Source organism: Rhinolophus ferrumequinum, chromosome 28, assembly GCF_004115265.2.
Source record: "Rhinolophus ferrumequinum isolate MPI-CBG mRhiFer1 chromosome 28, mRhiFer1_v1.p, whole genome shotgun sequence".
NCBI classification, from domain to species: domain Eukaryota; kingdom Metazoa; phylum Chordata; class Mammalia; order Chiroptera; family Rhinolophidae; genus Rhinolophus; species Rhinolophus ferrumequinum.
This window is the reverse complement of record NC_046311.1, coordinates 2,364,504-2,389,187: the sequence shown is the minus strand read 5'-3', so window position 1 is coordinate 2,389,187 and position 24,684 is coordinate 2,364,504. Positions and strand designations below refer to the sequence as shown.

The window sequence follows — 24,684 nt, the reverse complement described above, 5'->3', positions numbered from 1 at the left end:
CTCTTCAAGAAAAAAAGGAATGCAAAACACAAATATTAGGTATCTAAGTGGATGTTTATTTAGAATCAGAAAAGAAATTACAAATTTTTAAAGACTGACGACAGACCTAAAATGAACTCTGGATGTTAGTTCATAATACTATATTATGAGTATTGGTTCATCATTGGTACAACCACACCACACTAATGCAAGATGTGAATAGTATGGGGAGCATAGGTGTGGGTGAGGGGGCATATGGGAACTCTGTACTATCTGCTCAGCTTTTCTGTAAACCCAAAATGGTCCTAAAAAATGAAGTCTATTAATTTAAAAAAAAATAAATATATATACACACCTGTATATTCACTAACATGTGTAGATAAAGTGAAAAGAAATGCTAGATTTTCACATGAAAATATTCCATAAGCAAGAGTATCTTCTAAATGAAAAATAAATAATTCAAGAAAAAAACTGACAGCACAAACTTCATAAAAATTCAGACAAAAATAGCGTAATGTTTTATTAATTTTAACTGCATGACACCATCTGTAATACTTTTTTTCCCTAAACTTTTTTCGCTGAATATTCTTTGATGGCCTCTTCCTATGGTAAAAGTTTTGCAAATTGATTTCTATCAACAAAAGAGAAAGATAAATCCTCTAGTATGGTTAATCAAAATTTGATTTTTTTTAAATTGATAGTTTAGGAAAATTTTCTTTGATCTTCACGAACTGTTTTGAATAATGTCCTGTAAGTTCTTAATCAAAGTTGATCAAAACCAAGTTGAGAAAACCTCTCTCATATTTGAGCAGAAAGATTTCAGGGCATTTCAATTTTTCTTGCACTGTAACCTCATCTAATGGTCTTCTGTGTTGAATATTCCAATGGATCAGGGGCTCCTCCCTTGCATGAGACACTAACCCTTCATGGATCGCCTCATGACCAAGGATGTCATTGGCTTCTCTTTTCCTCTTTGAAGTGCACGGTGACATGTGGCCGAGGGCTGCGTTACCGCGTGGTGTTGTGTATCAACCATCGTGGGCAGCACGTTGGCGGTTGCAACCCGCAACTGAAGTTACACATCAAAGAAGAGTGTATCATTCCCATCCCGTGTTATAAACCCAAAGGTAGGTGGGCGGTGCATTTTCAAGTTACAACCAATGGTGTTTTCCATCTCCCCTTCTACAATTGCACCATTTACATTTCAACTTACTGACTTTCTGATAAAAATTGTTTTACTGACAGATTACAATAGACCTGTCCACCTAGATAGAGAAGTTGGACCTCTGAGATTAATGGATTTAGAGGGAAAACGGAGCTCTTGTTGATTCAGTCCATGTAGAGTGGTTCCTATTTGTCTACACTTACAATAACATTTGTTGGTAGACATAACATAATTTGATGCAGTCTCTGCCTTGAAGAAAAAGGAGAAGAAGGATGAGGGAAAGAGAAAAAGGAGGGGAAGGAAAAGAAAGAGGAGTGGGAAAAGGCTCCCAAGGTTCTCATTCTTCTTGATTGCCTCGTGTTTTATACCTGCCCTCCCACTGAAGTGTGAATTTCTTACGAGAGGAACATGTCATCGTCATCATGTGTCCCATTGCCTATTATGGAATGAATGAACACTTTCAGTTCCCAGTCTGGATCTGTAGATGCGTTCAGAATTTGTTTTGTAGTTCCCATTGGCTCCACATGAATTAGCTGAAATGAGCAGCATCTATGGATGGGAAGTCTCTCGGATCTATGTTGTTCTGTATACGTGATCACGTATATGTTAGTAAGGTATTACCAACCCTTATGACACGTAGTTCCTTTCTGGAAATGGAGAAAGGGTTATTCCCACCTGTTAGTGCCAAGGAGTCTTTTTAGTACATTTAGAAAGAATGGTAAAACTCTCCTTCATCATCCATGCAAATAACCTCATAATGAACCAGTCAGCAAGCATTTATTTGGCCATGTCTGTCTTCCAGAAACGGCCCTGGTTGCCAGGCATGGTACAAAGACTGATTCTCTACCTTCATCAGTGAAATCTTCTGTCCTTCTGCACGCAGTGGTACTTCCATAGCCATCTTGGTAGCATCTATGATTTCCCTGAAGCAGCCCATGATTTTTCTTTTCCTCACTTCCTAATTAGATTGTTCCGAATTAGATTGTCTCAGAAGACTTCAGGGACAGAAGGGACACCAGCTTGCCCCGGCATGTCAGCTGTAATTGGCAATCATCTCCTCCAACAACGACAACAGTAAAAGTCTGAGCAAATCAGGGCACAGACTCTCTATCCCCTACTATTCTAAACTTCGATGTCACTGGCTTTTCTCTGTTAAATTCTTCATTCGGTGGGCAAAAAGAATTTGTGGCAGAAGAAAGCCAGCTGATATAGTCTTAAGTAAGAGCTTTAATATGCCAATGACAGATTGGTACTGATTTCTAACAGGCATTTTTATGTTAACTGGGAGACTATATTCAGCGGTGCCATGAGATCATTTGGTTGCCTTTTGATAACGTGTTAATGCAGAAAATATATGACAGAAATGTTGGGCTCAAACCAAAAGCCACTGAATGTGCTGTGCCAGCGGACCCAGCCTGCACTGTGGAAGCATGACCTCTTGAGTGATGAAATCTTCAACAAATAATCGTGTATCCAGCTCCTTAGTGATGAACAGTAATTAAGCCTGTTGTCTCTGTTCCTTCTTTCCTTAGAAAAAAGCCCAGTGGAAGCTAAATTACCTTGGTTGAAGCAAGCACAAGAACTAGAAGAGACCAGAATAGCAACAGAAGAACCAACGTGAGTCCGGGACCTTTTGTGGGAATAATCAGGGCATAGCCAGTTAACATGATATATGTAATTTTTGTCCTCGTTGGAGTACAATGATACATTTCAAATCCAGATGACCTGGGTTTGCCGACTCCAGAGAGCCTGAGCTAGCTAGCATTCTTCTTTATTTCCCAATTCAGCAGTCCTGCTTTGGCAGTATCTGTGAGAAGCTCACAAACAACAGTGCTGTTTAACCCAAAGCAGACCCAGGGTCTCGTACAGTGAAGAGATTGGGGATCATTCTTAGACCTAGATTAGCACACATGATTCAACCTAGGGCCATCACAGTAGGACACATGTAAACCAGTCATTCCCGTGGTCAAGTCATAGCCAATCTCTATAAAGCCACCTACGCTGAAATGTATCAGGGCGGCCTGAGTTATTATGAGGAGAAATTGCAAAGCTGCTGCTGCATGGGACAGCGGAAAGAACGTAGTGCTACTACGAACCTTAGAGACTAGAGCCACCGCTTTTAACGGCGTGACCGTGGACAAGTCTTTCATTTTTCTGTGTCTCATTCTTCTTACCTATGAAAGGAGCAGGTCGGGCTTCACCTCTGCAGGGTCCAGTCCAACTCAGGCATCCAGTGATTTCCGTCCTCCTATGATTTGGCGAGTCTGGATTGAAATCATATCGGTGGACACGAAGCACCGAGAGCAGACCCAAGAAACATTCTGGAGGCAGAGTTGAGGGACGTAAGGAGAGCAGGGAATCGAAGGGGCTCTGAGATTCCAACCCAACAGTCTAGAAGAAGAGCGGCACCAATGACGGGCTCCAGTGATTGGACAGGACAGCGAGTTCCGTGTCAGCCCTGTGACCAGGAGAGCGATTCGCGGGGTGGTAGAGGAAAGGGCGTCTCAGAGGTAATGGGGCCCTTCCCTTCTCAGAGCAGGAATGTCTCCCTCAGCAGTGGGCAGAGTTCCTGGCACGCAGGACAGCTCACGTGTGTGTTGAACAACCTGAGTTATTTGTAAGATTCTTCTCCTGTCGAGCCAAAATACACTGCCTTCAGATTGCTGCTTTCTGAAACAGAAAAAGGCACATCAGAGCCCCATCCCACGGGACACGTTTTCACAGATTTGGAGAAAGCTGGATCCCCAGAGCGTCGCCTTTCCTAAGCTCATCATTCTGAGGCTTTCCAGCATTCTTCGTCTTAGATCCCTTCCCAACCCCACGGCTCTTTCCTGAGCACACTACCATTTGTCAGTGTCCCCTTTAGCTGTGGTCCAGCCCAGCAGTGACCCCTGGGGAGCACGGACCACTTCTCTTTGAGAAGACGCCACGCCAAGAGCCCTGACAATCACACTTACGACACGGACTTCTGCGCGTGGACTCCTGTCAGGCGTGGATACGAACCCAGTAGAAACTGTGGATGCTGTGAGGTGAATGCCCCCAGAGACACTGATGGAAGAGAAAAACGTGTTGGCTCACAATGGAAGCTTGGAGACTTAGAGGAAGAAGGAGAATAGAAGTCACAAACAGAGGAGGCGGCCCCATGGAAAGGTCGCTGTTATAAAGACCAAGGGACTCGAAGCTTTAATCACGGAAAGCTGAGGGAAAGCTACGAGGGCTGAGAAAGGGCTGTTTTGTTTGACAAGAGAGTCTTTTCAGTTAGTTTTGGAGTGGTGTCCTTCAAAGGGTAGCGAAGTCAGCACTGAAGAGACTTCAGAAATAAGTTCCGAGTGGGAAGGAAATGGGGCCATGAGTGCTTGACTCTAAAGGAGTGAAGATGGGTAGTCAAGTTGGTAGAAGAGTGGTCGTGTGTGTATGTGGGACTGTTGTCGTGGGTTTTCATTTGACGTTAGGACAGTCTTAAACATACTGAAAAGGTGATAAGGATTTTAGACAAGTCAGTTAACGTCACCAGGCCTCCCACCTGTACAAACAGGGTGTTAGGCGAAATACTGCTGGAATCTTCGCCCAGCTCTGACCTCCGATGATTCTGTAAGGGAAGGAACCTCTGGAAAGAAAGGGAGTGAGACCCCTGAAAGGCAGTGTCACGTAAGGAAGGGCAGAGAGTTCTCAGTCCGAACGATGCCTCCTACCAGTCTCTTTTGTTCTCAAAACACAGTTAGATAACAGGTGCTAAGCCTCCTGCGTGTCTTTTCTTGGTTAATGGAATTGGCGTCCAGTTCCCCAAGCTACAAGCCTGGAGTCACTCTTGCCTCTTCCTCATTCTTCCCTCATGTGTAATGACCTCCTGAGTTGTGCCAATGGTAGCCGTTAACATCTTTCTCGGGCTCAGCTGCTTCTCCCCTTGCCTAGCTCCATCCTGGCCCAGGTCCTGCAGTCACTGGCCAGGATGCCTCCAACACTCTTCTGATTTGCTCCCCGGCCCATCCTCTCAAATCCACCTTCCGCACCGCTGCCGAAGTAGTCAAGCTAAGGTACCAATCTGCTTCTCCCCTTCCAGCGTCCACAGTTATCCCCAAAGATGTGCGTTCGTTCACAGGCCCACAAGACGGGGCCGGGTGTGGCCTGCCTGGCTCCCAGCCTCACCCCTGACCTCGTCCTGGCTTTGTCTTGAATGGGGAGCTACCGCCACACTGAGCAGTTGGCTGTCATGAGCTGCCACTCAGCATCAGCCTTTCAGTCATGTTCTCCACTCTGTTGGGAATGCCCCCACCATTAAGCCTTTTTAAAAAGCGCTTTTCTTAATTATAGAACGTTTCAGACCGATGTAAAAGAGGAGAGAACGGTGTATTGAACCCCCATGTGTCCGTCATCCAGCTGTAACAATGATCAACGCAGGGCCAGTCTTGTTTCCTGTGTCCCCGGCATTGCGTTCCCCACCCCCCACCCCTCGGGGCCATTTGTGAAGCAAACCTAGACAGCACATCACTTCATTCGTAGATATCAGCATGTGGCTCTGAAAAAGAAGGACTCTTTTTTCTTTGATAAGCACAGTACCATCTTTTAAAGTGTGTTCCTCCAGTCGCTTCCTTTACAATCACCTGTGGTGCTATTTTAAATGCATATTTCTGGGCCCCACCAAGTCAGACACTCGGGGATGCGACCCAGTCACCAGCACATTTTTTTTTTTTTGGCTCTGCCAGGTGTTTTTTGTTTGTTTGTTTTTGTGGTAAAATATACGTAACATAAAATTTACCATTGTAACCATTTTTAAGTGTGCAGTTCAGTGGCATTAAGTACATTGTACATTGTTGTACAATGTTGTATAGCGTTGTACAATGTTGTACAACGATCACCACCATCCGTCTCCAGAACTTCTTCATCTTCCCAAACTAAAACTCTGTCCCCCTTAATCCCAAACTCCCCATGCCCCCACCAGTCCCCCCAGCCCTTCTTCCCTCTCTGTGAATTTGTCACCAGCATTTCAGCAAGCACCCCAGGCGACTGTGGAGGGGACGTATCCAAGTTTGGATATCATTGGATGAGACAGTCCCCAGGGTCCCCTTCAAGACCTGGAAATACTGTTCATTGCATGAATTGGGGAAGGGCAAAACCATGTAACCACGTGCAGGCCCCCTGTTCATTCCAAGCCTGCGTTTTCTGTGAACCCCCACTGACCTTGCTGGTGGTTCCTTCCTCTGCGTATTCACTGAGCGAAGCTGGTAAGCCCTTTCCTCCTGCAGGACACCACTGCTGTGTCCCAGCGTGGAAGACAGAGCCCAGAGCACCTGTTCGCTGGCCGGAGCGGCCGCCTCCTCTCCACCTTCCGCCCTCTCTCCCTCTGTGGTCTCTAGGCAGTTTTCCTTTATAATCCACACTGCTGGCAGTTTCTGGCCTGTTCCTGGCTGTCTAGTGTGAAGTTTATAGTTTCCTCCCACCCCTTCTGACTATTCATTCCCTCGATTTCCGAGCAAAACCGCAAGAGAGCTCAGCTTCCAGTCCATCCTTTTATTACCACTGTCTTTTGTGGTTTGGGGATGCTTGCTTGTTGACAATAAGGGAAAAGATGAACGTAGCTGTATTTCAAATCCCTCAAGGAAAGCCTGCCAAACCCGCCTGGAGAAGATAAACATTTCTGCTTCTGTGGTTAACCGTGGCCCGGGCTCTGAATTTACATAGGGAGCGGATGTTCAAAAGGCTTTTTTCTTTTTAATTAGGAAAATAAAAATGATAGCTTATAAAGCTAAGCCAAGGGAACTGCAGTTTTGACCTTCTTCGCTTTCAGCTCTGGAATGTGTTGACAGTTGATACGGTTCCTCGTTCTAAAAGTTCTTCCCTGGAGTCTTGGTCGTTTCTATGAGTTTCTCAATGTTTCCGCAGCCGTGTTGCCCCCTCTCCCACCTTCCGTATAGAAAACCAAGGAAATAGGACAGATTGAGAACACTGTATGCTTCCTTCACTGCTGTTTCGGCTTCTCCATTTGTGGAAACCGTACTTGGCTAAAATCAAATTAGGTTACAGTTCAGGGCTGTGTTTTCCTAACAGCGGGAGTAACTGGTCACCCTGTGGACTTTTGTTCTGACCATGTTCCGAGTAGTCTGCGTGGGTTCACTGATTTAATTCTCACGGGGACCCCATGAGAAGGCACTGTTATCTTCATTTGCGGGAGGAGGAAAGGTTAGGCAAGTATCCAGCATCTCAGAGCCATCCCGTGGCAGGTGGGGATTCTGTGTCGTGTGACAGCAGGAAGAGAGCTCCAGTTTCACGTCAGATGACCTGAATTCAAGTCTTACCGATCCTGAGGATGGTCTGCTGAGGTAGACAGAGGAGGTGGTGATTACGTTATGGTATGGTGAGGTTTGGGGTCAGGGGTGACTTCCAGGGAGAAAGGGTCCATGACCTCAGGTCTGAGATGCCTCTGGTGTCAGAAACACTGTGTGGACGGCAGGCAGGGCAGCTGACCCCTGTGGCCACACCTGGTTGCTGCGTGTGGAGAGGGGTTGACTGGCCGCAAAGATGTAGCTGGAAACGTAAGCAAGTCTTGGAGGCAAATCTCAAATTGTACATCTCAGAGCTGTGGTGCTTAACTCAGAGACGTCCTCAGTGATGCCGTTTTTATAGACTTCCATTTATCAAATGAACAAATTGACGTAGCTTTCTGTAGTATCCACTTATTTCCTGAAAGCTCCTGGTTTTTGTTGTTAAGCTCTCGGGTTGGGAGCCAAGATAACTGACATTTCTTTATCAGGCTCATAGATAGCAGGAGTGTTTCCTTTGCTGATTGGGACGGCTGTGATGACGTCCTGACTGGGGAAGGAAAGCCGGACGACTCTGTGAGACCCTTACAACCCTGTCTTTTGAGATTGAAAACATTAAGCCTTATACCTGCACTTGAGCAAACATCCCAGTGGCATTTTCTGAAGTTATTTAGTACAACATTATCCCTTGAATTAGAGGTCTGTAGTGGCTTAAATGTGTGAAACGATGCATTTCACTGCCCCCTCTTAAGTATTTATAGCATGCATTCATATACCACAGTCTTTGGGAAAGTTTTGCAGTAAATAAACCTGTTGGACATTATCGAGCCCAAACTTTTCCAAATTTACTCTGTCCCTGAGGTTTCTTGCTTGTCAGTTGTTGGCATCTCATAATGCAGCTGTGGCTTTGGAGTTTCTTAAGTGTACATGCCCCTACTGGCTCTATTTTTTAAATTCAGTGCAGGAATCAGTGAACCTTTTCTGTAAAGAGCCAGAAAGTAAATATTTTAGGCTTTGCAGGCCAGCCGGTATCTGTTGCAAGAAGCAGCCATAAACAGTCCCTGAACAAACGACCGGGGCTTTATTCCAGTACATCTTTAGTTATGGACACCTCAGTGGAATTGTATGTAATGTTCACATGACACAGCATATTATCCTTCTTCTTTTTCTTTTCTCCATCCATTTACGACCAGAAAAATCATTCTTAGCTGGCAGGCGGTGCAGAAACGGATGGGCCGGATTGGGCCTGAAGGCCATAGGTTGACAGGCTCTGTGTTAGTGGGTGATAAGTCAGGAAAAGAAATAAATGCTGTATTTGGCCAGATCGTGCAGTACCTTTAATATTTTCAAGAAGATTCAGACGTTTCGTGTATTTATATATTAAGCAGGAATGAATATTAAAGCGTTCCTCTACTCAGCAGAAAGCATTTGTCATCCTGTCGTTTAGTTCCTCGATATTGAGACAGTAGAATGAAACTCGGCCTGTTAACAAAGGACCAGCTCGGTAAAGATTTGTTGAATAAATATTGGTGGAAAATCCCCATGTCATCAAAGAAAGCAGATTAGAAGTTATCTCTACAGAATGGTTTATTTATCGCCACATCTTAAAGACCATTTAATGTTGTCATGAGAAGGTCAGAGGTCAGAATTTGAGTTATAAAACGGATGCAGAAGTTTCGTTTGTGAAAAATTCTCTCTGTTGCTAATGAGATTTGAAACCTTAAGTACATAATTGAGCGCCAACGAATGTAGAGCATTCCAGTGGCCTGTATTCCCTCTGAATGAAGCTGTTTTTCTCCTTTGCAGGATGCGCGTCACTCCTCGTTTGGTGGCCTGTATGTAATGGTTGCCTCCCTGGTTTTTCCACAGGTTCATTCCGGAGCCCTGGTCAGCCTGCAGTGCCACGTGCGGGCCGGGCATTCAGGTCCGAGAGGTCAAGTGCCGCGTGCTCCTTACCTTCACTCAGACGGAGACCGAGCTGCCCGAGGAGGAGTGTGACGGCCCCACGCTGCCCACCGAGCGCCCTTGCCTCCTCCAGGCCTGTGCCGAGAGCCCGGCCTCCCTGGAGCTGGACGCCCCCCTGTACAAGAAGGACAGCGAAATGACCTACGACTGGGAGTACGCGGGGTTCACGCCCTGCACGGCGACATGTTTGGGAGGTACTGGATCCTTTGCTTAAAGCACACTTATGTTTGTGTTGCTAGCGGTCTGAGAAGTGACTAGATTGGTTAAGCCAAAGATGAAAATTAGCAAAAGTCTAAAGGAGGTTAACCCATTTGAATAACTGAAAACTGTGCCTGTCTTTAGTTTTTTTTAATCATGATTAATATGGAATAAATAGGGAAATGCAGAATTAACAGGTTGAGGCAATCTTGTGCACGAGCCAGTGTTGCAGATTGAGGCGGCCTGGGGTTGCCGTATTAGACGCAACTGTCAGCCAGAAGTCACCTGCAGGTGACATTTAGGTTCATACCTGCTTTGAAATGCTGCCATTGATGGACGCACTGTTTCATCTAGTTCCGTCACCCTGATTTCAGTTTTTTCCCTGACTGGGAAGGTTGCCTCCAGTCGGGAAAGCATGCCATATTGGGTCCTGGGATCTCAACATACCACGTAGAGTTGCCCAAGGGAAATGGCCAGTGAATTCTGACTCAGTTGGGCGAGTCGGTTAGAACTCATCCTTGGAGCCTGATGCCAGAATATCCCAGCAGCCGTTACGATGGCCCTAGGTCCCACCTCCAAGATGGCTGACCCCTCTGGGATGATATATTTTTTTTTTTTGTAAGAGCTTTTATTGACATATATTTCACATACCATCCAATGTATGTATTTATGTATTTAAACTATACAATTGGGTGGGTTTTCAGTACATTCAGAAAGTTCTGTGGCCACCATCACTACCGATTTTAGAACATTTTACCCCAAAAGAGCCCTGTACCCTTCAGTAGTTCCCCCCCCCGCCATTTTCCCTCAAACCCCCATTTTCCCTGCCAGTGTCAGCCTCTAGCAACTGACCATCTACTTCCTGTCTATCCCGGACATTGCATATAAATAGACTCACACACTATGTATTTGGTCCTTTGTGGCCCGCTTCTTTCCCTTAGTGTAATGCTTTCGTGGTTCATCCATGAGGTAGCGTGAATTAGTACCTCATTTCTTTTCATGATGGAATACTGTTTTATTGTAGGGACATACTGAATTTCATTTATTCACTCATCAGGTAGAAATCTGAATTATTTACATGTCTTGGGTATTATAAGTTGTCCTGCGCTGAACGTTCATGTACGCATTTTTGTATGGGTTTTCATTTCATCCTAGGAGTCATAGGATGGCCCTTGAATTCATGTAAAACGTATGAGTTTTGTGAGACTGGACTGAGTTTGTCCTTACTGGCACTGTGGAGTTGGCCTGCCGTGGACGAGAAGTGCCTTGAAGTCTAAATGCAGCTCAGTATTCCAGTGGGTGGTGTGAAGGTGCCCGTTTGCTTTGTGACACCCTTTGGGGTATCTGGAACACACTTTACAAATTTTAACAGCGCTTAACTAGGTAATCCTCCAGCAGTCGGTTCAACAGCAGTTTAGCCATGTGAGAGTATGTTGTATTGTATAATCCTTGAGTAATATCGTTAACATGAACCTTGGATACCCACAAATTTTACAGGTGGGGAAACTGAGGCTCAAAGGCTATTACGTAGTCCAAAATTGAAAACGAACAATGCAATTGTCATCCCTTAGAGTTGGCTGAACTATAAGTGCATATAATAAGTCTTCTAACTTCAAAAACCGTCATATTTTTAATTTCTCGGGTTCAAGCTTAAAAGTTTCCTTTTAAATAGGTACCTAAATTCTACAAAGCTGAAGCACTTAGACGTGAAACCCAAATCCTCTATAAACACGGAGAACTGGGCACCTGCTCTGTGCCAGAGTCCAGAGTTCTGCTCTGGGCTCTGGGTGCTGGGCTCAGACTCAGGACATGAACCAAACAAGGCGCAATCCCTGTTTTGAGGGGGCTTTTTTCGTATCGGTTTTACCGTCTCAACTGCACCACTTAACAGGCCGTGCTTCCTGCCTCCCTCTGATCCGTTCTGATGTGGTTTTGGAAGTCAGCGGCTGCCAGTCCACTTATATGTGGTTGTGACTGTGGGCTTTTCACCCTCACCCTGAGTGGCGGAGAGGGTGAGTCTACAAAGCCTGGAAACTAAAGGAAAATCGCATTTCCACAGGCACACGGTTATTTTCTTCCGTATTCCTGTTTCTGGTAGAAAAATAATATATGCCAATTACAGATGTCCAAAAAGATAAACTTTGGGCCACATCCTGATACCATGTACTTACTTGTATGTTCTCACTTAGCTTCACATCATACAGGAAATGCAATAAATCCATTTATTGTCATTACTGATGCTTAAGAACCTTTCATAAGTCGGCTTGCATTCCGCAGTGGCAACAGAGAATTCTTTTCTAACTTCTAAAATCGTGAAGACTTTAGACATACTCAGTTTCCAGCTTCCAGAGTGTATGTATGTACGCATGGGCACAGCATTGTGTGTGTGTGTGTGTGTGTGTGTGTGTTTGTACGCGCACACATGCACACACGTATACATCCTAGAAGATAGACTTACCTTTTAACACCCTCTGGTAAGGTTTTGTAAAGTACTGCACCGTAAACATTTCATACCGGACTTTTTCTTCATATTCCATATTGTCTGTTGCATTTATGACCTCTCATTTTATCTTCTGTCTCCTCACAGCGCGACCTAGTAGTATATGCCTGGACTTGGAGGCCTCGCCCCGTTTTGAACCCTAGCTCTGCCACTCTCCTTGGGCCGGTTATTGAAGCTTATAGAGTGTTATTTTTGTAAAATGAGAAGTGATACCTACCACATTAGGATAACTACAAGGATGAAATGGGATTAATAAACTCGGTGGTGGTGAGAAGTGTTTAATCACAGAGCCAGATCCGTGGTGTGGAATAAATGTTAGTGGGGTGGTTGCTTTATAATATAATAATAACACGGTATTCCTCTTATATTAGAATGCTATTTTTTTTCTCTTAAAGGAAAAATCTAACCAAATTACTGAGCCCCTTAATGCATCTAATAGCTTTCTAGTTTGTTCTTTTGAGTTCTCTTAAGTAAATCATTGTCTGCAATTAACGGTTTTATCTTTACCTTTCCAATAGCTATTTATCTTATTTTATTTTTTTATCTCAGTGCATTGTCTAGAATTTCAAAAACAATAGTAAATAATGTGGGTAATGCCAGCCTTGCCTCGTTCCTGGCAGTTGTAGGAATCTCTCTATTGTTTCATTTAGAATCAACATTTGCACATATTTGTTGCATGTTTCTTTGTGCCGGGCACTGGGCAAGGTGACAGTGACCCAGTTTCTTAGGAACCCAAATCTAGTGGGGAAAATGCGTTGGTCATGTAATCATACACATATATCTGAAAATTTACAGATGGTTATAGCATCTACGAAAGAAGTAAGTGGTGCTTTGAAAGGATGTAGCAGGAGGAACTTGATGTAATTAGGGAAAACTTCCCTAAAAACAATGACACTTGAACTTAAGTTTGAAAGATAGGGAATTAATTTAGCAGAAGAGCGGTGGGAGAAGGTGGTACAGAGAGAATTCGCAGCAGGATAAAGTGCCTGTGCAAAGGTCCTCGGTGTGACAGGAGGGTGCATGGTGCATTCCAGAAATAAAGAAGTCAGGCACAGCGAGGGTGCCGAGAAAGATAGGATTCAACATGAGATGACGCTAGAGAGGAAGGCAGGGGTAGACGATTAAGGCCTTATAGGCCATGTTGAGTTGGGTCTTGACCCGGAAATCAATGAGAAGCCATTCAAGTAATTAAAGCGGGAGTGATCAAATTGCTATTTCTTTCCAAAAGGTTCGTCCAGCTGTATTGTAAAGAATGGATTAGAAGGGATAAGAACAGAGGGAAGGAAGGGAGACCACTAGGAATCCGTTGCCCAGGCCAGAGCTTGGACTGGTGTGGCGGTGATGGTGGTGATGGTGGCGATGGAGTACAGCGGATGACTGTGAGAGGTGTTTCAGAGGGAAAAATCTGAGGTGATAAGTCTGAGTCTGAGGACTTTTTTTCTGAGATGATGATACCAGACAGGAGGTCCAGTTTGCCAGAAGGAAACCATGAGTCCATTATAGACTTCCAAATGGTGATGCTAAGTCGGCAATGGGATGTGTGCACCTGAAACACTGAGGAGAGAGCTGGACTGGAAATAGACATTTATGAGTCATGTGTACGTGGAGAGAAGTGAAGCCAGGGGCTTGGGTGGGAATCTTCAGGAAGAGAAAACCCATGAGGAATGAATGGGGAGGGTCTGAGACTGAGCTTTGAGGAGAGTCAGTATGTAATGGCTGGGTGGGGGGCACTGAGCTGCAGAATTCACCGAGAAGAAGAGGTCAGCGAGGCAGGAGGAGAAGCCGGAGGGTGTGGTGCAGACCAGTCAGCTGCACTGTGGCCATTGGGAGGAGAAGGAAGATGTGGACTCAGGATTGGCACTGGGTCCAGGAATGGCGGCCGTTAGTGACGACTGAGAAAGGCCATGCAGTGGAACGGTGGAGGTGGCAATCAGATTTCAAAGGATGGCAGGGGGAGGGGTAGGTGGCCGAATGGAGGTGAGTAGAATCAATTATTTGTGTTCTAACTTGTCTGTGGTGAAGAAGACAGAGAGAGGGAGGTGGCTAGAAGGCGTCCTTTGTTGAAGGAGAGTTGCTGCGCGTGTCGGGTGTGAATTGGTGAATGACAGAGAGGCTTACATGCATTAAAAAGGCAACAGAAAGTTGCAGAATGAAAGTGAACGGTGAAGTAATCAACAGCTTATCCTGAGAGGATGGAAGAGGATGAAATCAAAAGCACAGTCCTGGAGATCAGTCTTAAGTTCCTATCTGGCTGTTTCTAGGTGTGTGTGTGTGTGATATTTTGTAGGTGAACGGACAGATATTTGAGGTCATAATGTAATATTCTTTTATTATACTGCTGACATACTGTACTAGTATCTACTTTAGGATTCTGTGTATGTTATATGTATACATGAATTCTGTTGATGAGTAAAGGTATACTCCATTCGCATGGTGGAGTATAGACGGCCTTCCCGCAAATGGGAAAATTGGAATGAAAACCAAATTGGCCTACACTGGGCTCATTTTAGCCTACTCCCGATGGAGAGGCGTTCCCGACACGGTACATTACCAATCACTGTTTTGTTCTCTTCGCATCCCTTCAAATCATGACAGGCTGTAGTTTCTTCCAACTACTCTTGAAATAATTGGTCACTTCCTCTCAGGCTCCAGTAATGTTTATGATGCCCTTCATAAAGCCAAATGGCTTTCAACAATTCTTAATCTTTACCAGCTGTCTCATCAACTGGTTCCTAAAAAAGCTCACCTATCTGGAGTGCTGTAAAACTTGCATTTGAACACCAGGAATGATACAGTTGTTTGGCACTTCATTGGGTCCGTACATATTATGTTTCCCCTCTTTTTCAGTACCTGGGAGTTTACAGTAGTACCCACCCAGTCATACTGGCTAATCAGCAGAGAGAAAATGTATATCAACTATTCTTTCCAACATGGCCCGAGGCATGTATCTGTATAATCTGTACGTGTGTATATGTGTCTGTGTTTCTTATCTATTTCTGAAATAAAAAAAACATCATAATATGTAAGATAGCATTGCACAAGGCAATACTATATGAAGACCTACTTTTTTTCTTTTATGGGTTTATAGTAGCTTTGGAAGATGAATTGGAGTTCTCCATACCCTTCAATTATCTTAAATAGTTTGTGTCATAGAAATTATCTGTTTTAAAAGTTTCAAAGAGCTGGTTCCTACAACTGTCTAAATGCAGTTTTCTTTTCCCCTCTTGGGGGTACCATCGAGGGGAAGTAACATGGCCCCACGTTGACCATTATTTTCAAGTTTCCCCTCTGCTTGTTACTATGTTCAATTCAAGTTCTTAATTTTTAAGTAAATCTTATAATTTAGATTATTTTGGAAAAAAGTCATCCACTGAATGAAGATATTGTGATTATCAGAAGGGAATGACTTCTTATAGGGAATGACTTCTTAAAAATTCTAGTGATTGAATTTGGGGGGTTTACTTGTTTATTATTCATTTATAGTTGGGCACTGTTGTGCTCAGAGAATGTTACCTGCGTGTTTTCTGGCCTTTGGAAATCATTGCAGTTTCTTAATGGACCAATACAGGATCAGTTTTTGTTACTATTCCATTAAGTGCTTCAAACAGGCATATTCCATATATTTCTATTATTGTGTCATTGACATGATTTTCTTATTCAAATCATTTTTCTGTATTTATTTTACCACTTGGTGTGTTAAATACTGGGTGGCATCTTAAAGGCTCTGGCTATAGATTTTTCTCTTTTGCTCTGGGTATTGATTAGGTTGATGCAAAAGTAATTGTGGTTTAAAAGGTTAAAAATAATTGCAAAGATCGCCATTACTTTTGCACCAAACTAATATTACTGTGTGTGTGTGTGTGTGTGTGTGTATGTGTGTTATCTTATTTGGCATGTTGAATTAGTCAAGACTTGTTTGCAAGAAACCCAACTCACACTAACCTTAAATCAACATAAGAGAACATATTAGCTCATTTATTGGCTCTGTTTACCCTCTTAGAGTGTGTTGTTACCCTTTAATCATTAATGCAATTCTTGATGAAGGCTTTGAATATTTGTTGGCCAAAAAAATAATAATAATAACTGTCTTATTATGACACTGCAGAAGTCAAATCTGACGAGAAGGGTGTTGCCTCATGCTACCAAAGGAATTGACTAGAAAAATTACACCACAATTTCAACACTTGATTTATTATGTATCTTCTAAATGTGCATTTGTATTATTGCCCAAATTTTGTGAAGTATAAGATGAAGTAAACTTATTTTTATAATTTTTACTTTTGAAGATAAAGTTTTGATCAAACGTCTTGAAGTGAAAAGTGTTCAAATCATGTTATAGGTCCAGTATGTGGGATGGGAGATAGTCCTTTGGCCGGAAAATACATTCTACCTCAATAGGTATCCTCAATTTTCTATTAAACGTTTACATGCTTCGGAGTAATATGCTTAAAGATAGAAAAGTTTGTAATGAGTGTTATAAAATTCCAGCCAAAATGGTGAAAATGAAATAACTTTGGTACTTTGGTACTCCAGAAAATGTTCCAAAATAGTCACTGAGTATATTTTCTAAAGAAGTTTGACTACAAAGTAAAGTATAATTGGAAGATTATTGGACTTCTCTCAGATTAAAAAGAAAGGAAGTCTGCTAGAAAATGAACCTCTCTGTCCCTGTGAAGTCACTGAGGAGGTTTTGACGTTTGCAAATGGGACCCAGAGTCATTAAGTCATAGCTGTGTCTCCTTGCAGCTCTGAGGAGCCAGTGTTTCTAAAAAACAAGCTCATGGAAGATGCATGGAGATTTAAGACTGCATCCTGCCATGATGCCAGGAACATAAGACTACAGCGGAAGAAAGCAGGAGAAAATTTAGTCACAAGAACCAAACATCGCAAATATATATTTTATATATGCTTTTGGCCCACACTGCATTCTGTAAAGTACTGTAAAATGGTTGAGTTGAAACATGGCATTTGGAAAAAGAACCACAGTCTTGCAACAAAATGGAACCCACATTCTTGCATGAAACTGAATACATTTGCATATTGCAAGTGCGCATAGTCAGTTCCTATTACAATTTTTATTTGGATTTTTTTTCATCAAAACTGTGGTTTACATTTTGTTCAGTTCTGATTTCCCAGTAATTCTTTATGTCTCAATAGAGAAAGAATAGTGGTGGAGACCTGGACTTTGGAGTTAGACACACCTGTCTGGCCTTAAAGGAAACACAAGCCTGTGAGAATTCATATTTGGAATCCCTAGAGTACGAAAGAAAGACCACTGAATTAGGGGGCAGCAAATCTAATTTTTTAAATCTGCCACATTTTTGCTGTCTTAATTTCTCTCCAAACCCCAGTTTCCTTACTAAATGAATAAAATAGAGATAATGACACCCCTCTTTTAACCTCCCAAGATTATTGTGGTCTCAAAGGACATATGTGAAAGCACTTTGCACACTCCAAAGCACTGACCCAATGGGTTACAGTGCTTTGGAGTGTTACAGTGGTCGTGAATGGCAGCTCAAGCCATAATGAAAATTTTAATAAGGGTTATACCTCGAATGTAGCACATATGCAGTGATACTGAGAAAATGTTATCTGTAGCAGCTGATATGAAAGTTCCTCTTAGTGAAAATATATATGTTTGGAAGGGATGCGTTGGTGATTCGTTTAAGGGATGCCCCAGCTTGAGGACACTTGCGATGTAGGTAAGTTTGAAGACGGATGGAGAGTCGGGGATACTCCTTAATGTTTCGGGTTGAGTGTATTTGGGGGAGAGAGGGTAGAGGGGCTGAGTTGAAAAGGTGACTAAGAGAATATCAAAGACTAGGGGCCTTTAGAAAATGCAGTTGTTTGTCTCCTCCCCGCCATGTACCCTGAAGTACAGCCTGCAGCTGCTCAATGGCAGTGGCTTAAGAACGAGAAGACCCAAGACTCAGTTTTCCTCTTTCCATCCAAAAGTTGTTCTAAGCTGTTTGTGTTTTTTTGTCTTTCCAACCTCCAGGCCATCAAGAAGCCATAGCAGTGTGCTTACACATCCAGACCCAGCAGACAGTCAATGACACCCTGTGTGACACCACCCACCGTCCTCCAGCCATGAGCCAGGCTTGTAACACGGAACCCTGCCCGCCCAGGTATGTGTTGTCGTGTCCTCCTGGGACACACCGTGCCTGGGAGGTAACACCCTTTCCTGTAGAGAAATACACATGTGCAGGCAGAGCTCAGCCAAGCCTATGTTCAGTAGTTCCCTTTTCTGCTCAAGTTATGCTGCAGCCAAATTCTTGCTTCAGTGTGCAAATACTGCCATGCTAGGCAGGGATTTCCTTTAGCCTGACTTGGTCTGCATCAAAGACGGATGAACATAAAGTGGCCTGCGGTTGGCAAAACCCTGAGGTCAACAGGTTTGTTCTCTCTCTCCTGTCTATCTGCTCAAGGACACTTATTCACCTAATGCCACATGACAGAGCACAGGGTCTGAAGTAGAGTTAGCACTGGCACAAAGTAGGTGCTCAGTCCATGTTTGTTGAATGACTGAGTGATCTCTTGTTTGTTACCTAGAACTCACACCAGTGTGCCATTACCCTTCCCACTGGCTTGCTTTGGATCTTAGATTGTGGGGTGCAGTGGTACAGGCCCCAAAGAATAGGTAGGTGAGGGTGACTTCTTTTTGGACTCTGGTTGGAAAGGTTGACCTTAAAAATTATTCTGCTTCCCGGCTTAAGTCCTTATAAGATCCTGGGGGATTTTATCAGAGGGGAAGGTAAGTTTTCTCCTACCTCCTCTGTCCCTGGGTATTTCTGGCTACTGAAGGTTCTAGCTCACTGGTTTCTCACACAAGACCTTTGAGAATTCAGCCCCAACCTTTCCTTTCTCTCCTTTGCCTTTATTGTCTTAATCACTCTTCTGTGATAAGAGTGGCTTCATGCTAAGTGGCTTTTTGCGGTTTCAGTTCTCCTCCAATAACATGGGCGTGGCATTCTTGACAGTTTACTTCATGGTATTTTATAAATCTGTCCTCTCCATTCCTAACCGCCGCTGCCTTACCTCAGACATGTCTGGGCTGAACTCTTTCAATGGTTTCTAAAACTCCTGCCTTTAGTGTTTCCTGCTCTGATCCCCATGTACACATGTGACTATGAAAGATCTTTCTAAATTGCAGTGGCCATGTGAACCTCTCACATAAACCTTTCATGTGTGGACTAAAATCCACATTCTTTACTTTGGCATAGGTGTTAGTTTCCTGGGGCTGCCATAACAAAGTTTCACAAACTGAGTGTCTTAAAGAACGTGAATTTATTGTCTTACAGCTCTGGAGACTAGAAGTCCAAAATCAAGGTGTTGGCGGGGTTGGTTGCTTCCGAGGGGTCTGAGGGAACAACCTGTTCCATGCCTCTCTCCTAGCTTCTTCTGGCCTCAGGTATCCCCTGGCTTGAAGATGCCATTTTCTCTATGTGTCTTCCTTCTATCTGTCTCTGTGACTCAATTTCTCCTTTTTATAAGGTTGCCACTCACAATGGATCAGGGCCCACCCTAATAGCCTCATCCTGACTTGTTCATCTGCAAAGACCCTATTTCCACATCAGATCACGTTCACAGGTGCTGGGGATTAGGACATCTTTTGGGGGAAAACAATTCAACCCATAACAGCATATAAAGTCCTTTGTGACCCTAGTTTTAGATTCTTGGACCACATCTCCTGACACTACCACCCTCACCACCCTCACACACATCTCTCTCTCCTATCCCTCCGCCCCCAAGGAACTTGCTCAGTAGCCACAGTACATTTTCCCTGTGACCCATGCTCTTGCTCATTCACGCCTTCTGGGCCTTTGTACACATCCTGTGCCCTCTGCCTGGAGCTCTTCTCTCCCATAAAAGTAATTATTGGCTCACTTCTCTCGCTGGTACAAGCAAATCCAACAGAATGGGAAATGGGGGATGAGACGCCTATAGAGGGGAACTCATGACGACCACAGAGAACTGGGAATGGCTCAGGGACGCGGGTAGAGCTCATCAGTCCAGGAATGTCAGACACGTCCCTCAGCTCTAGTTTCTTAACCGGAGTAACAATGAAAGGTGTTAGACTCTGCGATCAGCCCGGTCCCTGGCAGCTCCAGCCTCTCATTGTGGAGGAGTGTTTTCCAGTTCACTTTCCAGTCCCACCTCCAGCACTAAGCCTGGGCCTGTGGCAATTATCCCCATGTCTTCTCATGAGTAGTTTTCAATACTCGCGGCTTGTTTTCGTTCTAGGAACAAGAGCCTTTGCTTGAGCTTCCCAGGAGGTCAAGGCCGGCTTGAGCTTGGGTTGCATGGCTGGCCTTCCTTTGCTCCGCAAATCAGATCGAGATTTAACTAGTGTAGACACTGTGTCTTCGGGGCCCTGAAGGACACAGGCTGCTTTCTTGGTGCCCCAGCCGTGGGCGGTTTTCCTGCCCCACGTCCTTGCGCCTCAGCAAGAGCTCGTGCGCGTGACCCTCCACAGGAGTGTCTGCCACAGAGCGTCCAAGTAGGAATAATAGAGCGCACATATGTCTTGGCCACTTTGCAAAAGGAAGGGTCTGTGTTTATGCAGAGGGATACACTAGTCCTCGTTTCAAAGTTGCAGATTTAATCAACTTTTTGAAGGTTGAGAGTTATATTGGAAAAAAAATAAATAAAGTACAGCAGAGACAAAGGGTTGATGCCAAAATAAAGGTAAGTTTACAAAAATGTTTTAGGTTCTAGAAACCAGTGGTGTAGGAATAACAGGAACAGGGAGTTGCATAATATTTTCCATACAAATATTTACTGACTCCAAGGGCAATCGCGGTAAAATATCGCCCCAGGGTGAAACTTACCACGGAGGTTGGGTTGGACGGTCAGTGGATCTTTATTTACCCAAAGGCAAGTGTATTTGATGTATTAGCTGGACCATCCAAGGTAGGGTGTTGTGTGTTTATTTGCTCTGTGGGGTTACTCCCTGGTCTATCCTATAACTGCTGAGTGTCTGCTATTTATGGAGTTTGCTTTTTCCAGAAGCGAGCCAGCACTGGTAGAAACATGCAGGGTTACATCACGACCCCAGTGGTTTAAGGAGAGCCTTCTTCTCTGACAGAATTCAACACTGCTAGGGCGGGAAGTAGGAAAGTGAGGGGCAAGCAAGACGTGTTTCTGTACCAACTAGTTACCCAGTCCTTGAATTTTAAAAAATTCTGTATTTAGTCCATTGTGTAGTCATAAAAAATTTTTACCCGGTTCTTGGATTAAAAAAGGTTCCATTTCCAGTCCCTTGTGCATCTAATTGATTCTTCTAGCTTTACTTTCTTGAAAGATGATCATCCTGAAGTCACTCCAAATACGTTACATACTTATGCTCAACTGTTTTGATAGTGAAACCAAAGCCTTCTAATTACTTAGCCATGGAGTTCGATTGTCCTCAAAATACGGCCTAGAGATCTACTCTTGATGATTTCCCTCGCCACTAACGCGACTGGAAATGTAGATATAATCAATTAGACTGTAACCAATAGGCCTCCAGGTAACATAGTGTTTTACTTTCACATTCTGCTCCCCATGCAAATCAGTGATAGAGGATGTATAAAGATGGGGCAATTGAAATGATACGCCGAGGGACAGAATCATGAAAAGAACCACCGGGCTGGGACAGGGACGGGAGAGTGAAGTGGTGACTGGACTAGGACCTGTGCCTCTTCTGGCTTGAGGCCCCAAAGCAGTCGGGGTAAATGAGAGGTCGTGCCTACAGATAGTAGGGGCGGAACATCCCTCTTCTAATTCATGAGAAAGGACCAAGGTCACTACTTCCATGTGAATCGAAGCAGATAAAAAGCTGCTGCTGATCACGACCCAAATCCACGGTTTCTGGGAGGCGGCTGACGCAGGGCAATGGGGGACAACATGGAGGGTGCTGGGATCAGACTCAGCCCCGGACTGCATGTTGGCTCAGGGATCAGATCTGCACTGTCCTTACAGGGCTGTGTGCCTTGTTGTTCATGTCAGGCCTGTTCCAGGCTGGAGACCCAGATGGAGGCAAAGAAAACTGTAGACAGAGACAGACGGTTAAGAGACGAGAGGAGAAAGGGAGGTGGAGAGAGAGAAACCTTTCTTCAAATTGAGCCTGCAAAATGTAACTCCAAAACACATGAAAAAATCTAGTCCTAATGAACATAGTTAACAGATTCCACAACTGAAAAATGAATTCACTCTGGATGAAATTAAAGTAGAAGAACAACGTGAAAAAGACTTTAAAGTCAGTGTTATTAGATATGAATGAATAAATAATATCTGTATAAAGAACTAGGAATTATGAAGGAGAAATAGGCAGAGATGTAGTGAGAATAGGCATTAAAAATAACAAGTTGAAAAGAAAACACCTAGAAATGAAAAAGTCAGTGAAATAAAAGAATAAACTATAGACAATTTGAGAAAGAATTGGTTACTTGAAGGTAGTGCTGAGGAAGTCAAATGAATCAAAGCACAGAAAGTTGAAGATTTGGGGAGAAGAGAGAAAGTTAAGACATATGAGGTAATGGCAGAGAAGAAAAATATGAAATAAACTGTTTACTAAAACTTAAGAAAAAATATCCACTTCTAGTATTAAGAGAAATAAATGAAAAGAAATCCCCACTTAGGTGTTTAATAATAATGAAACTGCAGAAAATCAAGGATGACAAGAAAATCTTTAAAGCTACAAAACGTGAAAGACGCATTAACTGCAAAGAACTTATTAACAACTGGAGTTTCCAGAAAACAAAAGAATAATAGCTTCAGAGTACGGAGGCAAACTTGTGGGCGCAACCAAGAGCTAAACTTGCTAAACTGCTTTTCGGTATGTGAATGTGGACATCCACGTTTAGCCTTATACTGGACTAGATATCCTGAAAGCCCTTCCAAAGGAGTATGGAGTCACAACAACAAATCCTAAACTGGAAAAATAAAAGGAAATACACACCTAGACACATAGTCCTTAAACCTTAGAACTCCAAAGGCAAAGAAAATGTCTCAAAAACATCTAGAGAGAAAAGATCTACGAGAAGAATGATAACAAAAACGGATGGTTTTCTTCTCATCGACAATAATAGAGTATTATCTTCAAATGTCTCAGAAAATGACTGTCCGCCCAGACTTGCATATTTAGGGAAACACTATTTCAAGGATGAAATAAGGATATTTACCATGAATTTCTCAAATTTGTTACTCTTTCAGATAGCCAAATTTTGTTCTCTAATTCATATTATTTTTTTTGTTTTCTCTCTTTTACTTTCTTGGTTTAATTTACTGTTCTGTTTTGATGTCTTGAAATGGATACTTAGATGATTATTTTTGGCCTTTTTAATATATGCATTTAAAGCTGTTGTCTAATCATGATTTTAGATGTATCCCACAGATGTTGACATTTCATATTTTTATTAACATGCATTTAAAAGGACTATCTAATTTCCATTGTGATTTTTTTCTTTGACCCATGAGTAATTTAAAAACTTATTGCATAATTTCTAAATATTGGGGGGTTGTCTGATATAGTTTCATTGTGGTCAGAAAACATCCTGTGTGAGTCAACTCAGTCTGTGACAACAAAATATAGCCTGAGGGGCTTAAACACAAAAAATTATTTTCTCACTGAAAAATCCAATGTCAAGGTGCCACGCAGGTTCAGTTCTAATGAGAGGTCTCTCCCTGGCTTGCAGACAGCCAGCTACCTTCTCACTGTGCCCTCACATGGCGGAGAGAGAGAAGCTCTTTGGTTTTTCCTCTTACAAGGGCACTCTTCCCTTCATGAGGGCCCCACGCTCATGACCTCTGGTAACCCTAATTACCTCCCAAAGACCTAATTTTCAATGCCATCACATTGGAGGTTAGGGCTTCTACATCGGAATTTGGGAGGGAGACAGACATTCAGTCCATAGCATATGCTGTGTATTATTTTGATCTTTTGCTTCTATTTTACTTAGAATTTATACTTCTCTTATATTTAGGACTTAGCATATATAATCGTGTAAAAAATTTTTTTCTTTCTATGTATTTGTTAGCCTTTGTGATCAGGTTTATCTTAGATAGATAATATGCATTAAAATATTTTAATCCTCTTTTTTATTTTGGAACATTTTAAATAACATGGGAATTCACCTGTTTCTTAAAAATTTATAGGTATTCAAACACAAAATTAGCAGGATCTAGTCCCTTTCTTAAATAGAACTTTTGTATAGTTTCCTGAAGAAGTTATCTATTTCATCGAGATTTTCAAATATATTATTAAATTCCCTATATTCATGTTAAAGTTTGCCTTCTTGATATGCCAGGGGCTTAGAAAAGTATTTTACAGCTTTTAAAATTTTTTATTATATATCCTCCAATTTTTCTGATATCTTTTAGCTACTACTTCATACATAATTGAACTGTTTCTTCAGTCTGCCACTTGTATAACCATTATATCTTCATTGTAAACTTTTGCCTTCCTAAATAAAAATTTTACTTTTTGTCCTGCTATATTTGTCTTGAATACTATTTTTTCGTTTTTTATTTTTCCTCTTATTTACACAAGAAAAGTATTTGTTATAGGGAAACTAGAAATGAAAAATACTGAAAATCACCTTTTAATGAACACTGATTTTTTTCCAAAGATCTGACTT

The 24,684-nt window shown here is 42.9% G+C and overlaps 1 protein-coding gene across 1 annotated transcript in view; it reads left to right on the top strand.

Annotated features, from left to right (window-relative positions):
• ADAMTSL3 (ADAMTS like 3) overlaps positions 1 to 24,684 on the top strand; it is a 187,217-nt gene that overhangs the window by 112,477 nt on the left and 50,056 nt on the right. Inside the window, exons 14-17 of the mRNA XM_033100157.1 lie at positions 959 to 1,106; positions 2,677 to 2,761; positions 9,271 to 9,560; positions 18,063 to 18,192. Of these exons, the coding sequence (XP_032956048.1) occupies positions 959 to 1,106; positions 2,677 to 2,761; positions 9,271 to 9,560; positions 18,063 to 18,192 (653 nt within the window). The remainder of the gene's footprint in view (positions 1 to 958; positions 1,107 to 2,676; positions 2,762 to 9,270; positions 9,561 to 18,062; positions 18,193 to 24,684) is intronic.